Source organism: Chlamydotis macqueenii, chromosome 5 (assembly GCF_036417535.1).
Source record: "Chlamydotis macqueenii isolate bChlMac1 chromosome 5, bChlMac1.mat, whole genome shotgun sequence".
NCBI classification, from domain to species: domain Eukaryota; kingdom Metazoa; phylum Chordata; class Aves; order Otidiformes; family Otididae; genus Chlamydotis; species Chlamydotis macqueenii.
In genome coordinates this window covers 57,153,545-57,167,653 of record NC_141560.1, presented here as the reverse complement: position 1 = coordinate 57,167,653, position 14,109 = coordinate 57,153,545, and the positions used below count along the sequence as shown (strand labels likewise).

The window sequence follows — 14,109 nt, the reverse complement described above, 5'->3', positions numbered from 1 at the left end:
CAAGAGACCATAACATTACATGAAGATTTCCCTGCAAGCTTTCCCCAACAGAAGCCTTAAGAACAGATGCACAGTAATATAGTGTCTTAGTTAATAAACTTAGAGTAGATAGCCACAGCAGCAGTTGGTGGTCCCACTTCTAACTTGTTTACAAAGTTTACCATGCTCACAATGTGGCTTAGCAGGTTGCTTAGCATCAGTCACCTCAAACCTGTTTTGCTTTCCTTTGCATGAGGAAATGCAAGGGTGTGGCGCTCTCCACCTTCTCTATGAATTAGATAGTTACAGATTAAAAGACGTATCTATAAAAGTCTATTTTAAAACCAATCTTTCATAAGTCAAAGGTTAAAAAAAAAGGAAAAAAATTGAAAAGGTATTTGCACCTCAAAAAATTTCATCTCAACACATATGCTGTCATTTGTTGTTTTAACTCAATTCCAATTCCACACATTTAGTGTGCCAACTTCTGAGAGCTTTACGTATTTAAGTAAACACATGGTGTTTGCTACAGGCTCTAATTTCTTACATTTGACTTAAAATGTAATCTCTTTCCACCATAACTTCTACTCTGAATTTCCTACATGTTGTTAATAGTAGCCGTTCACCAACCAGTAACTATATTTCAGGGGTGGAGAGGAAGACAAGGCTACCCACTCTCTCTCAAAGACAGCACTACACAACCTAATCTAAATTACATAAAAAAACTTTAATTCCTCTGCTATGCATGGCACTGGTGTTACTTCCAGGTTTGATGCTTTGCTGCAGTAAAAGTAACTGGAACTTGTTTAAGCACTGTCTTCTCAGCAGATGTTTACAGATTTATAGCAGAGCACGTGACAGCCTAAAAACACGAAAGATTTGTTGATGGGACCACTGACTATAAATCAAAGTAAACATCAGTTTTTATCTTCTACCATGGTTTCAATTGAAATGCCTTTTCTTTACTTCCAAGCCTGAAGAAAGATATGCACACCTGCACAACCTATCTCCTAACTAGGTTTCATCACCCGCTTCCCTGCGCCACCCCCCCAAAAAATTCAGGTTTTGGAAGAGAGTCAGAAAGAGGCAATATGCTTACCCCTTCATAATGGTTAGATCATCTTTAATTCTAGCACCTGAAGTTATACAAGGGTTTGCTTAATAATCAAGTTTCAAAGAACTGCTGGACACATTCAGTAAGGTGACAACTGTGCAATACCACTCAGTATTTCAATATCAGGGAACATATTCTTGAATTGTTTAAACACAATCCACAGAACTCAATTAAACAACCATCCACAGTTTAACTAAACAATCAGTTAAAAGTCTTACAGTTTAATAATTCACATAATGATCAATCTTTAGTAAGGGATACTGAAAGTCATTAAAACACAACACTAGATTTTACTCTATGGGTGCGTTGGGCAGGCACATAATTGGCCGTTCTTGGGTACAACTGGAAGAGTAAGAAGTTTACCACAGTTTGGCAAATCCCACATTTTGTCAGTTAAAAGTGAACTGTGAGAATTAAATACTCATCTTTACATATACACAAGTTATGCTGTGAAAGCATATTTGCTTACAAACATATAAAAATACTTGTTAACTAGTCTGATAAGAAAATAATGTATAAAAGTATATAGCAAAAACATTTAATCATCTCTGACAATGGAAAGATCAAATTCATTTTTATATCACATGAAACAAAAACAGCTACAATTTCAGGTTTCCTTAATCCCTTACCCAGAAATACAAAGGAAGACACAATTTGTTTCCAAATAAATGATGTGAAATTTCTTAATAAGCTGAATAAGCCTTAATCCAGAATGAGCTCAGGTATTCGGCCATATCTTAATAGTAGTAGTAATTATCCTGTAGCTGTTCTGGATTCACAAAATAAATACAGTAGACTGTTTTGGCCACTGAAATAAAGCTGCAGCATAAACGAGAGATGAAAATTTTTGCTGACAATGAAATTCAGTGTAGGTTTCTTAAGGCTAGCTGAATACTCAAGTCTAATTTAACTGAGGGCAAAAAAAAAAAAAAGCCAATCCACCCCTTTTTTAAAAAGTATTCTCTATACTTCAATATAGGTCTTTGCAATAGCTAATGAAACGTCAGAAGTAAAAATAAATTAATTCACAAGAGACAACTTATGCATGACTTCAACACCTTGTCCTACTTGGTTTTGTTTCATCTCCGTTGCAAATAAAACTCCACAAGGTGCAAGCTCTTAAGGGAGTGAAGGAAGGAACTGTGGTATTAAAGAAGCAGCCTTAGTGTTTTGCTTTGAAGTCTGCCCCAGGATGACTGAGTCTTCTTCAAGAACTATTCTGCCAGCTTCTTGGACTAAGGCTATTCTGGTGACCACTTTTAGGACATGCACATATAAGGCTAGACCAATACCAGAAGTGATGCAAAATGATGGAAAGAAAAAAAAATAAAAAAAATAAATCTGGCAGTTGATAGCTTGGTTCTTGGGATTTTCAGAAAATAACACAATGGCAGCCTTTCTTGTCTTTTTCTTTCCGTGTTGGCTCTGGTGAAGGAGGGCACTCCTGTTCTTGAAATTTCCTGGAAATAGATATTTCAAATGAAATTCATAGAATCCTTTTTAGTTAAATAAAAATAAAGTTTATTATTTTAAAAAAAGTTACTTTTTTTACACTTTTATAGAGGATGGACTTACTTTTGACACTCAAACTACTGATTAAATGAGTGACAGATTTTTGGGTTTGCTTTTTTATTTTTTAAGGATACATCATTTTTAGAGAAAGCCAATCTCAGATTTAATTTATCAAGCTTACTCACCAGGTGAGCAACAAAACCTGAGAGATTAATGCAAAGAAATTATCTTTCAAATACACATAGCACTCATGTAAACATTTTTCCTAATAAGCAGGTGTATTTTATAACAGAGAGCATTGGTTGAAGTTTACAGGTAACAGCAGGCACAATTTTCTCAGAGATTTACCACTACATTTCAATACATACGCTGGAGCTACTCATTAATGTAGGGGCATTAATTATCTGATCTTAAGTTACATACTTACCTTATAACTCTGACAAGTTCATGAAAAGCTTGGTCTACATTCAATCTGATTTTTGCTGAGGCTTCCATGTATGTTACTTTAAGCTGCCGTGCTAGCTGCTGACCTTCCTCTTGTGTCACCTGTACCAGACATCAATCGTTAAGTACAAGGCTTGTGTAGGCACATTCGTATCAGCAGATACTGCATATACACGTTAAGGAAACATTTCCCTCAAACAATAATGCTTATTTGTCCACAGAATAATTTCCACACTGTCCACATAATACAACTGGGAAACAAATCCATGTAATACATCTTTTCAAATGCAACTGAAGACTTTTTTAAAAAAAGTTTCTGCAACAAATAAAGACTAACCCTCTAAGGAATTTCCCTCACTGCAGCTGCCTTGTCTTCAGTTCTGTACAAGACCAAGCTTTCCTTCATAAGCAGACAATAATTCCTTATTCCTCCCCAGAGCAAGTGCTTCAGTCAAATAAAATCTGCTGGATTACTAGCAGAACTGTGAACGCTATTGCTAAATTCATCTTCTCCCTGTCCCAGCTAAATTTAGAGAAAAAACAATCAGATTACTTTTAAAACAAGAACTGATGTTTAGATTCTGAATCTTTATAAAAGTCTGGGAAAAAAAAAAAAATCTATTTATGACACAGCAAAATATTAATACAGTCAGTTTTAAACATAGCTTAAATTACAAGAGATCTAAAAATCCACTAAGCCTTCAGGCTATCCAGAGATATGAAATAAACTGTCTACCTCTCAACTCCTTGGGACAACAGAGGAAATAATGAGCATCATAAAGAGCTGCTATAAAATTTGAAGTGATGAAGCAGAAGGCAGGAAGCTAGTGGACCATTATAGGAAGGAGGAATAAGTTGGTCACAGGGCAAAACCAAATGACATCGCTGCATATTTTTGGATGAAGTAGAAAGGAGCAAGGTCAGACAACAGAAAGCCAACCTGAGCAGTGCAAGGCATGCGAGGCTTCAACAGGAAGGTCATCCACAGGGCCGGGGAGGAAAGGGCAGCTTTCAGTGATAAAAGGAAGTACAACAGATCTTGCCAAGACAATGGCTAGTGGAAGAAATGTCAAAGACTACACTGCTTTCATAGAAAAATGTTAAACCAGCACATAGAGGACTGATACAGTCAGAACAAAAAGTGAGAGTTTCTTTTAATTTAGTTTTGAAAAGGCACTCAGGTATTCACTTAGATTAAGAAGCTGCACAGAAATGGAAAGATTGAAACAGAAGAGCATAACTGGGAGCTTTCACCACAGTGTAGGATCCAGAAGCACTTTTTAGATTGCAAAATACTTTTCTAATAGCTACACACACTATTTGAGAGCCTTCATGCACGGTGTCTCAACACGTTTGACTCCTCTGTCCTTAGCATCCCCACTGGCATTACATTCAAATATTTACTGCTGAATTGAGGTCTTTTCCCACTAGACCTTCCATGAAGCCCTACAAGAAGTCCCCAGCACCTTGTGCCATTACCTGGAATAACTCAGGATGCATCTACTGATGTCAAACATTCATGGAAACTCTACATTTATTTCAGTGTTACTGCCATCTATTGAAGGAAAAAAAAAAAAAAAAAAAAAAACACAAAAAAACAAACCCAAAACCAAAACCCAACCCAACTCCAAGATCAACTACTGGAGCTGCATTTTTAACAGCAGCTGTGTCATTTCGCACAAAGCGAAAATGACTGGCATACTTCAGTCCTGCACTGGTGTCTGAAAACTGAATGATATTCAAGATTTTTGCTCCACTAGCTGCAATAAAATCACTTCTACCTTTCACCCCAGATGTTGAAATATCCTTACTCCAAAGCATACGAAGGCTACATTTTGAGAAATACTTGTAGCTGTTTTCTGGCATGTCGATGACACTGCAGAACCCCCCAAAGTTTGCACCAGGGCTTGTATAATGTTTTCTACATCTCTGCCTCACTCACCAGATAAAAGCAAGGTAGAAGTATGAGTTTTTGCAAAACTAACCCCCATTACTTTTCTTCATTCCTGCATAGTCTAGTATAGCCCCAGAAAGTGAGATGCTAAAGTCTAATAAAAACAAATAACTGAGAAGGAATGCATAGTACCAAGGAGAAACTGGACCCAGTTTTTAAATAAACATGGTACTTTCTTCATTATTATATCTAAAGCACATTAGAGGTACAAGTGCACTGTAATAAAGTTAAGGTACACTTGCCCAGTTTTCTGCATTTAAAATATTATAGATGCAACATTAAAGCCCTTATTGTATTTGTTAGAAGACTTGTAATTTCTTAATTCCAAAATAATCTTTTTGTCTATTTACATTGTCAAGAAGCTTGTGGTCAATTTTAGTGACCTTAACAAAGTAAGTCAGTTTTAAAAAAAAAAAAAAAAAACCAAAAAAAAAACCAAAAACAAAACTTTGTTTTTGGCACACTACGGAAGCATATGCAGTGCCCAAGTTGTAAGTTAGAGGCTAGAGCATACTAGCTCCACTTCCCTAGCTAAGGGAAACGTAGTAAATACTATAGAAATATTTGAAAACAAAAATATGAATTTACACCTTTTTATTCTCTCAAGCATGACAACCCTCTGTCATGACGGATTTCCCAGTAAGTGTGATTGGGATGACTTATTAAATGTCACCAGGAAAATAAAAACTAAGTTCTTTTTCTTCAAAGAACACTGTATTTTATTTTGACAGAACCAAAGAGAATCACTGATTTTCTGGAAGTAACTCCGTGTGTATGTGTGTGCATTGGTTTTGCAGCTAAAATCTCTTCGTTTTGATAAGCTTAAGGCTGAATATGAATAGGAATCACAATGCTCAACCTCTGTTTTAGGATATTTTACTGTCTGGTTTTGGGTATCATTCATTCAGGCTGTTCAGACATTTGGTAAAAATTTCTCAAATTAAACATGATTATATAAGATTTAAGTGAGCAAGTTATTCCCCAACTCCCTAAGTAACACTCTTCTTACTGAAACAGTTTCCATTTGAGTATCTGCACAAGAGTCCTGTGAACGTCTCTCCCACAGCCCTCCCTCTTCACTATTGCATCTGAGAACTGTCAGAAATATTTATCTCTGAAGTTTTTAGTCTTTCCTCCACCTAAAGCAACTCTACAAGGCCATCTAACCTAACACTGCATCTGTATTGTGCCTGGATACTTATGCAGATTGAAGGCCATACTGTACTTACATCAGCAGGTAACAGTTAAGTGCTTCCTCAAGTTTGAGAGGAATCCATTTCTACTTCCTTCTGGTCACCCTACAGGGCTCCCTGTGTAGGAACACTGCCCACTCCTGCAAATAGCTCTGTCACTCCTGAAGAGTGCATCTGTCATCCTGATTTTCTGCCTCACCAGCCCATCCTGCTCGTTCATGCTTACAGCGGGCTACCATCACACTTTTCTGTAGGGGGTAGATCACCATTCTCTAAATCTGTTTTATCTGCATTGTCATTCAAAAGGTCACTTTAGAACACACAAACTGTAGTTATGAAGCACTGACAGATAAACAGATCGACTTGCACAACACTGCATCATATGCCTGATTGCTAGCTATCTATAAAGCTCAAAATCAGGCAAGCCATGGGAAGACCTGAAGGTATGCTCCATCTGTGAGAACATCACTGTATATGGCCATAAAATCTACCACCTCAGGAAGTTATTGTCATACTTTCATACAAGTTCACAATAGCCAAGAGAAAGGCCAAAACAAAATGTTAATGAATTTGAGCAGGCCACTACCCAGGTGGCCATCCTCTGGAATAAGCCACCTCAGGCCAAGCTATTTGTGAAGCAGTGAGTCTGCAAAACCAACATATTAACTGCTTGTTTGCTAGCATCTAGGCTGATGCTGATCAAGGTCAAAGCATGAGGGTGCTTGCCTGGGATCATTAACTTTGCTCATCATCTGCCTGTGCATAAACTAAAGTCACAAGGATCTCTCTGAAACCTTGCTTTAAAGGTATGTAACAACACAGATGATCTTAGCACTAGGTCATTGTATTAGTTCAGTCATGATGCAAAATCAAAAGCTAGCATTTAATGAAACCAAAGCACTTTCCTGTTGCAACTTAGATTTTCCTTGAAACCCTGCCATCAGGGGAATGATCAGACTTGACCCAGCTTAAGCCAGCAGTTATCTACAAAAAGTTATGCGTATTCTGAACTGACAAGTCTACTCCTTCGTCAGTAGTGGTTATTACTAAAACATCTGGTGCTCTACTGTACTTGGGGAGATGTGGCGGCAGGACTAGTTTTCAGTCAGATCAGCAAGCTGGTCAAACTCACTGAATGGATGCCTTCATCGAGAGTTCACATGATAGAGCAGAGAGTCTGGCTGCATTTAACATCCAGCTGATAACATCTAACTGTTTGCTGCTGCCAAAAGGTGATGCCTCACTTTCTTCTCCCCACCCCAACTCCTCCCTGCTCTGCTCCAAGCCGCAGTCCCACCCCTTCCCATGCTTCGAGCACTAGCACTCAATCTTTCTGCAAGCTCATTTAACTCACACAGGCCTCAAAACTATTCCACCTCATCTGTTTTTCTCCCTGTCTAGAGAGATGATTCAACTCAAAGTGTTTGAAGTGAGAGCTAGGGCCAGCAAAGGAAAAAGCAGGAATGTGAAGTCAAGAGGGAGGGGAGCCTCTCCCTTCTGGGGACCAATTATGTCAGCTCAGCATCCCCAAACCATTCCTTCAGACTGTCTAAAGGCCAACTGAAACAAATCATGTGACAGGGAAGGGGCAGGGAAGAGTTAAGAACATATTACTGGCTGTTTCAGCAAACCTAGAAGTGCTATTTCAGTCTAATCCCCAAACTTATGATGGGAGTCACAAATCCACCAATTGGCATGTAAATTGTGTGACTGATAGCACCAAAAGTTATGCTTGTCAGCATCCAATCAATTAGCACAATTAATATAGCCATAAAAAGCAAAATGAGCTTTTCAGGACATATGCTTTTATTTGTGTTCAGATATAATAAGCAAAACTGCGAAGTTAAGCAATTTGAAAACAGCTGCTTTGAACCTGAATGTGTGTCAGCCTATCACCATCTGAAAAAGCAGCTAGGAATCAGGTTCAGAGGGACTAGCACGAGAACAGGTGACAGGCAACTCTTCCTTTAAAGGGGAAACAGATGCAGTGTAATAACATTAGGAGCGTGGAGGAGAAAGAACAAAGTTCCTAACTGTTTCTAGAAATGAATCTACAGGATTACCGACTACATTTACAGGTATCCTCTGAGAACTGGGGCTGAAAGCAATGATGTTGTTTCCCTCCCAAAGCATCTGGATATTTGTCTTCGAAGCAATTACAGTTTGCAGAACAGTTCAGTTTCACCTACAAAGCTTCCATGCCAACATTTGTGCATGAGATAGACTCCATTATGTCCCAGGATCTGCAAAGTTAAATTTGTGAATTTTGATGGGGGCACGACAGTAACTGAAGAGTGAGTTTCACTCCAATCTCAGGGACAGGCTGATAATTCTCTGCATCTGTGAGTACATGAACTTACTTCTGATGAGTTCCTGAGCTACTTCTGTGAAAACTTCTTTTAAGACGTTACATTTCAGCATAGGTTTTAATTTTGTCATGACCTTTCTATTCAGATTCTGGGGTAAAGAGGCTGTGACAATCAAGAGAACATACTCAACACAAACTTTTTTGTACTGAAGGTCTTATGCAGTATTCAAGAAATTCATTAAACAACAATGTACTAACCCACTAAACTCTTTAATGTTATTTGTTTTGAGCCTAATTTTTTTTCTTGTTACAGCAACTGTTTTTTGACAGAGACAATATCTTATTTAGCAGAGAACAAACACTATGTAAGCATTTGCTGACACACACTAAGTCATGTCCTGGTACGCAAATTTGAGAAAATCTTATTGTTTAAAGATGTGTTTTCCTTGTGAAACTCTCAAAATAATTACAGCAATTTTAGAAATACTTAGTTTACTCTCAGATCAAAATCAATTGTTTTGCTTGGTTTGCTATCAAGCTTTAAAAGTCATCTTACTGTTTCAGGAAAAAATATTAAATTTCTGAAGCAACCTGCTGAAGAAGAATACAAGTTTGATGTCTGTTCCTTTTCTGATAAGGTAGTAGGATTATTTTTGTTTCAGTGCAAATCAGTTTGATTCATGAAAATGAAGAGTAGATAGGGAAAACAAATTTAAAGCTCCCTCTTTAAATCACTCTGAACCAAATATTTTAAGCTCTCTTACAACTAGACATGAAGTTGAAATTTACTCATTTCAAAACTTTCATTTTAAGGTATAGAAATACAACAGTAACTGTGTTGCTGTACTTCCAACTTTCAAAGCTTTAAGTCAGTTATGCAGAAGATGAGTGGCCAGATAGAAAATAGCGAATGGCTACACATTTATACATAACAGCAGTGAATGGTAAAAGCAACAGCACTGAAGTCTCAAGATCATTAGAGCTAGTGCTGGAATGCACTTTGCTTGGCACAGTGTCCTATGGCGAGTAACAGAACAGAGGAATTAGACACATTCGTGCCTGAGTAATCAAGTCATGACAGAAAGCTCTCCACTCTGTACATGGTCTCAACATAACCCCAACTGAGTCAGACAGAAAATGGGCTGCATATGGAATGCCATTATGCTTCTAAGATCCTTCAAGTACAAAAACTGAGTGCAGTTATGTTTCTTGCATTGGAATTAGTTAGTATGATACTATTTTTTTTTCATGTTACTTGTTCCCACTCTATTTTTGTAAGGAAAATTGTAAAGTTTCTAGAAGAAAGTGAGCAGAAACTAACAGCAAGTTAATTACCTGTCTTTGGTGGTCCAGATCTGCTTTATTACCAACTAGAATCATAGGAAATTCATCACGATCTTTCACTCTAAGAATTTGTCGCTGAAACTTATAAATTTCTTCAAAACTGTAAAAGAATAAAGTAGAGCATGAGTGTACTAATTCATAGAGACTCAGGTTTTGCAGAAGTTCAGAAATTATGAGTCACCTACTCAGACTTGCCATGCCATGCCACACAAGCAGACAGCTGCAGGCGCTCCACCAAAGAGTCCTCTGTCACAGCATGACCAGTTAAGAGAATCATTCAACACTCAAACTAAAAAAAATCCTTGAGTTAACACTGTGCTATGCACTGGACTTAGGTGGGGCTGCAGGGTAAGCAAAGTGCTTGCTGCATCTTGATCTAGAAAGACCTGGAATCCAACATGTTGCAGAGAATCAAGCAACAACAGTAGATTCTATAAATACCGACTTTGGAGTTCAACTCTGGCTAGAATATTCATAGTACAGTCTAGGGACCCTAGTGATCAGTACTTTAGCTGGTAACCCCCACAGCTACTTGTAGGAATTTTGAAGCAGGCTATCAGAGCTGGAAAATTTTACTTCTTGAGAACACAAAAAAGGTAGGACTAAATGATCAGAAGGCTTTCCAGTTACCAGCTAAGTTATACCAGATACTGATGCTGTTCAAGCAGTAAGGCATATTCCAGCAGTGCTTAAGGGAAGATGAGCAAAGCCGAAAGCTTCTCTGAGGACAGTATATTAAACAAGCTACTTCTGGTCTAAACGAGGATTTCGGCGGGGGGCGGAATTAAAAATCACTGCTTTAAAGTAAACACCGTTAAAGCTACATCACTGCATAAGGAGCTTTGGCACAGATGCTTGCAGAGAATTACATACTCTTTGGAGCACAGACTTCCCAAGCACTATATTTAATTCCAGTCGTATAGTCTGAAGCCATTTACACTTACATTTGCAAACCAAAATGTAAAAGCAAGACAATTACCAGTAAGAAAGTTGCCTTTAAAAAAATTACATAGTCGGACATGACAACGTAAATCCACCTCATCCATATAAAGCAATCATAAGAAGAAAGGTGAAATAGAAGGAAGGTATGCCACTAAGCATACTTTGACCTCTATTTAGATATAGCATTTTAACACTCTGCTCTGAAGTCTGCAGCAACTGGAGGAAGAGCTGAAAGGTACCAAGTCGTCTAGATTTCCTCTTGCTTGGAATTACTTTCACCACACACACAGGACAGACATTGCTAACAGACACTTCATTGTCAGGCAAGTCAAGTCTTGAATCAAATAGTTATCAGAACAAAAATGAAAATTCTACTCTTCAGAAGTCTTTGAAGGATTTCAGAGAGGAGAGTGATATGCAGGTATTGTGGTTTTGTTTAGTGAGGGGGGGCCTAAGGTGGTAGCTTCTGTAGGAAACTGCTAGAAGTCACTCCCCTTTGTTCAGTGGACTTGGCCAGGCCTAGAGCGGACCCGCTGCTGGCCAAGGCCGAGCCAATTGGTAGCAGAATGTTCCGTGATAACGCCTCTGCGATAACGTATTTAAGAAGGGGAAAACAGGAGGGAAGAGAAAAAAAAAAAAAAAAAAAAAAAAAAAAAAAGAAGAAGAAGAAGAGAAAATGTGAAGAAGCTGAGCCGGGGCAGAGGCGCAGAGGGGGAGGTGCAGGCCTCATGGGCCCCTTGCAGGCCTCACCCTCTGGCCTCCCGCCAGGCAGCCGACTGGGCCCAACTCGGCCCGGCCTGGCTGCAGGAAGTGGAGAGGAGATGAGAAGTGAATAAGATGTAGAAAAGATCCTGAGAGACATCTGCCAGCCTGTTGTGAGGAACGGCTGCAGACACCAAGGTCAGTTCAGAAGGAGGGGGAGCAGCAATGCGGCTCCTGGCCAAGATTCCCCTGCAGCCTGTGGTGACGACCATGGTGGAGCAGGTTGTCCCCCTGCAGCCCATGGAGGCCCACAGAGGAGCAGAGATCCACTTGGAGCCCATGGAGGACCCCACATCGGGGGAAGTGGAGGCCTGAAGGAGGTTGTGGCCTGTGGAGGGCCCGCTGGGACAGCTGTTCTGGAGGGACTATACTCCGTGGAAGAGATGACCCACGCCAGAGCAGTTTCATGAAGGACTGTGGCCCATGGGTGGGACCCCACAACACAGCAGGGGAGGAATGTGAGGAGTTCTTCCCCTGACTATGAAGCAGTGGCATAAAACAACACGTGATGAACTGACCACAATCCCCATTCACTCTTCCCACCCTGTGCCGCTCGGGAGGGGAAGGTGGTAGAGACAATGTTAAGCTTGGGAAGAGGGAGGGGTGGGAGGAGGTTATCTTGTTCTCTGTCTCATTATCCTGCCGTTTGTAGTAATAAATGAATAGTTTTCCCCAAGTCAAGTCTGTTTTGCCTGTAACGGTAACTTTAAGGATTTTCTCCCTGTCCTTATCTCAAACCTCGAGCCATTTTCCTTATATTATCTCTCCCTATTCTCTCGGAGGGTGGGGGGAGTGAGAGAGAGAGACTGCGTAGTCTGGTCCCGATCGGGGCTGAACTACAACAGCAGGTTTAATCTGTCAAGACACAAAATCAAGGCAGACCCTTAGCCAGAAGAGCAAACAAAAACTGAAGATTTTTAGACAAACCAAGGAGTTCACATGACAACTTCGAAAAAATCTACACTTCTCTGCAGCAAAAATACTTATGTTAAGACAAGTGCTCTGTGTGTCTTAAATCCACAGATCCAGATCTTTGATAGAAGTGTAGGAGTCTCTTCTGGACAGTACATCAAGATGAATTTAAACACTTAGCAGCATTCTTAAGTGTAAGATAAAGATCCAATGGAAACACACTCATTCTCCACAAAATATTTATCTTAATTCTCATTATAGGTAGAGCTGTTAATAAAATCAGAAGTAACTTATTAGAGCCCAGACCGAATCTGTAAGGAGGGAGAGGGGAATCCCTGAGATCAGTGCTCAGATCTCTGAGCACTTCTTTATTACTACATAACTGATAAGCTCAATGGAGGAAGATCACAGCCAAAATATTAAGTGATTGTATATACATGGCAGTTTCCTACTCTTAGATCAGGAGCTACCTGACCAAGCTCTGTGAGCTTCTAAAGAGATACGTTTCATCTCAACTCTGCGGTCAGTCAGTTACATAGGTTCCAGTCAATTCACAGGAGTAAGCAGAGTGAGCACTGCCTGCAAAGAGTTCAGAGACATACTCGGTACTGGATACACCCATTCAGCAAACCAGAGTCAGCTCTTGACATTGATGAGCACATAGCAAGGGGATATTTCTAAGAACTGATCAGACATCATAGCAGTCATCCTTAGTTTAAATTTCTGTAACTTCCACGAAACTAATATTCTGGACTATAATGAAGTGCCTGAGTAGTTGTCAGTTTTTTGTGTATACTTTCAAGTCATCTATTGCAATAGACAGGTACTTTCAGTAAGTGACTTGTTTAAAAAGGGTTTTCAGTGCTGAAAGAGTGTCACACCACAGAATCTAAGAGTGAACAGCAGCAATTTAAGATTAATTACAACTTGTTTGTTTCAATAACTTGACATCAGGCTTACCTTCCTCTATCAGTGACTGAGAAAACAAGCAGAAAACCCTCCCCTGTCCTCATGTACTGTTCACGCATGGCTCCAAATTCTTCTTGTCCTGCTGTATCTAGAACTGAATATAAGCAAAACATCGATTACTACAGTATATGTTCTTACAGTATAAACTGAGAAAAAAACATCCTTCCTAATAGGATGTTGAGAGAGCCTCTCCTGTACATCATAACTAAGCAAAAATCACTTTTCACAGATACTATTGGATTTTTGTTAAGATTCCAAACGAGTTCTTGCACTGATCGAACAACTAAAGACCTACCAAACAAACTGAACAAAGTTTGGTTGACTTCTGCTAATTCATAACCAGCTGAAACACCTGGAAAATGCTTAGAGAGACTTGACAATGGGGGTTGTGAGGGTTGCTGGTTTGTCCTTAAAGAAATCACTTACAAGAGAGACCTGAAACTTTTAAAGCAAAGCATTTATATTGCACTTGAGAGAGGCAGCACAAAACAGCCTACTGATGTGTTTTTCATTCCACCATGCCACGCAGGTAACTGCCAGGAAATATAAATTTTTTCCTAGCTTCATAGGCACTAAGGCTTTGGGAATATTTTTTTTTCTTTTAGATGTCCAATTTACTGTAAAGAGAAACACACACAAGGCGTAAGCCCTGAAATCCTATGTATCTCGTTAATAA

The 14,109-nt window shown here is 39.3% G+C and overlaps 1 protein-coding gene across 1 annotated transcript in view; it reads right to left on the bottom strand.

Annotated features, from left to right (window-relative positions):
- Positions 1-1,085: 1,085 nt before the first annotated feature.
- RRAS2 (RAS related 2) overlaps positions 1,086-14,109 on the bottom strand; it is a 46,550-nt gene continuing 33,526 nt past the window's right edge. The window contains exons 3-6 of the mRNA XM_086748290.1: positions 13,425-13,527; positions 9,840-9,948; positions 3,033-3,151; positions 1,086-2,553 (exon numbers count right to left, since the gene is read on the bottom strand). Coding sequence (XP_086604416.1) covers positions 2,466-2,553; positions 3,033-3,151; positions 9,840-9,948; positions 13,425-13,527 — 419 coding nt within the window. The 3' untranslated portion in view covers positions 1,086-2,465. The remainder of the gene's footprint in view (positions 2,554-3,032; positions 3,152-9,839; positions 9,949-13,424; positions 13,528-14,109) is intronic.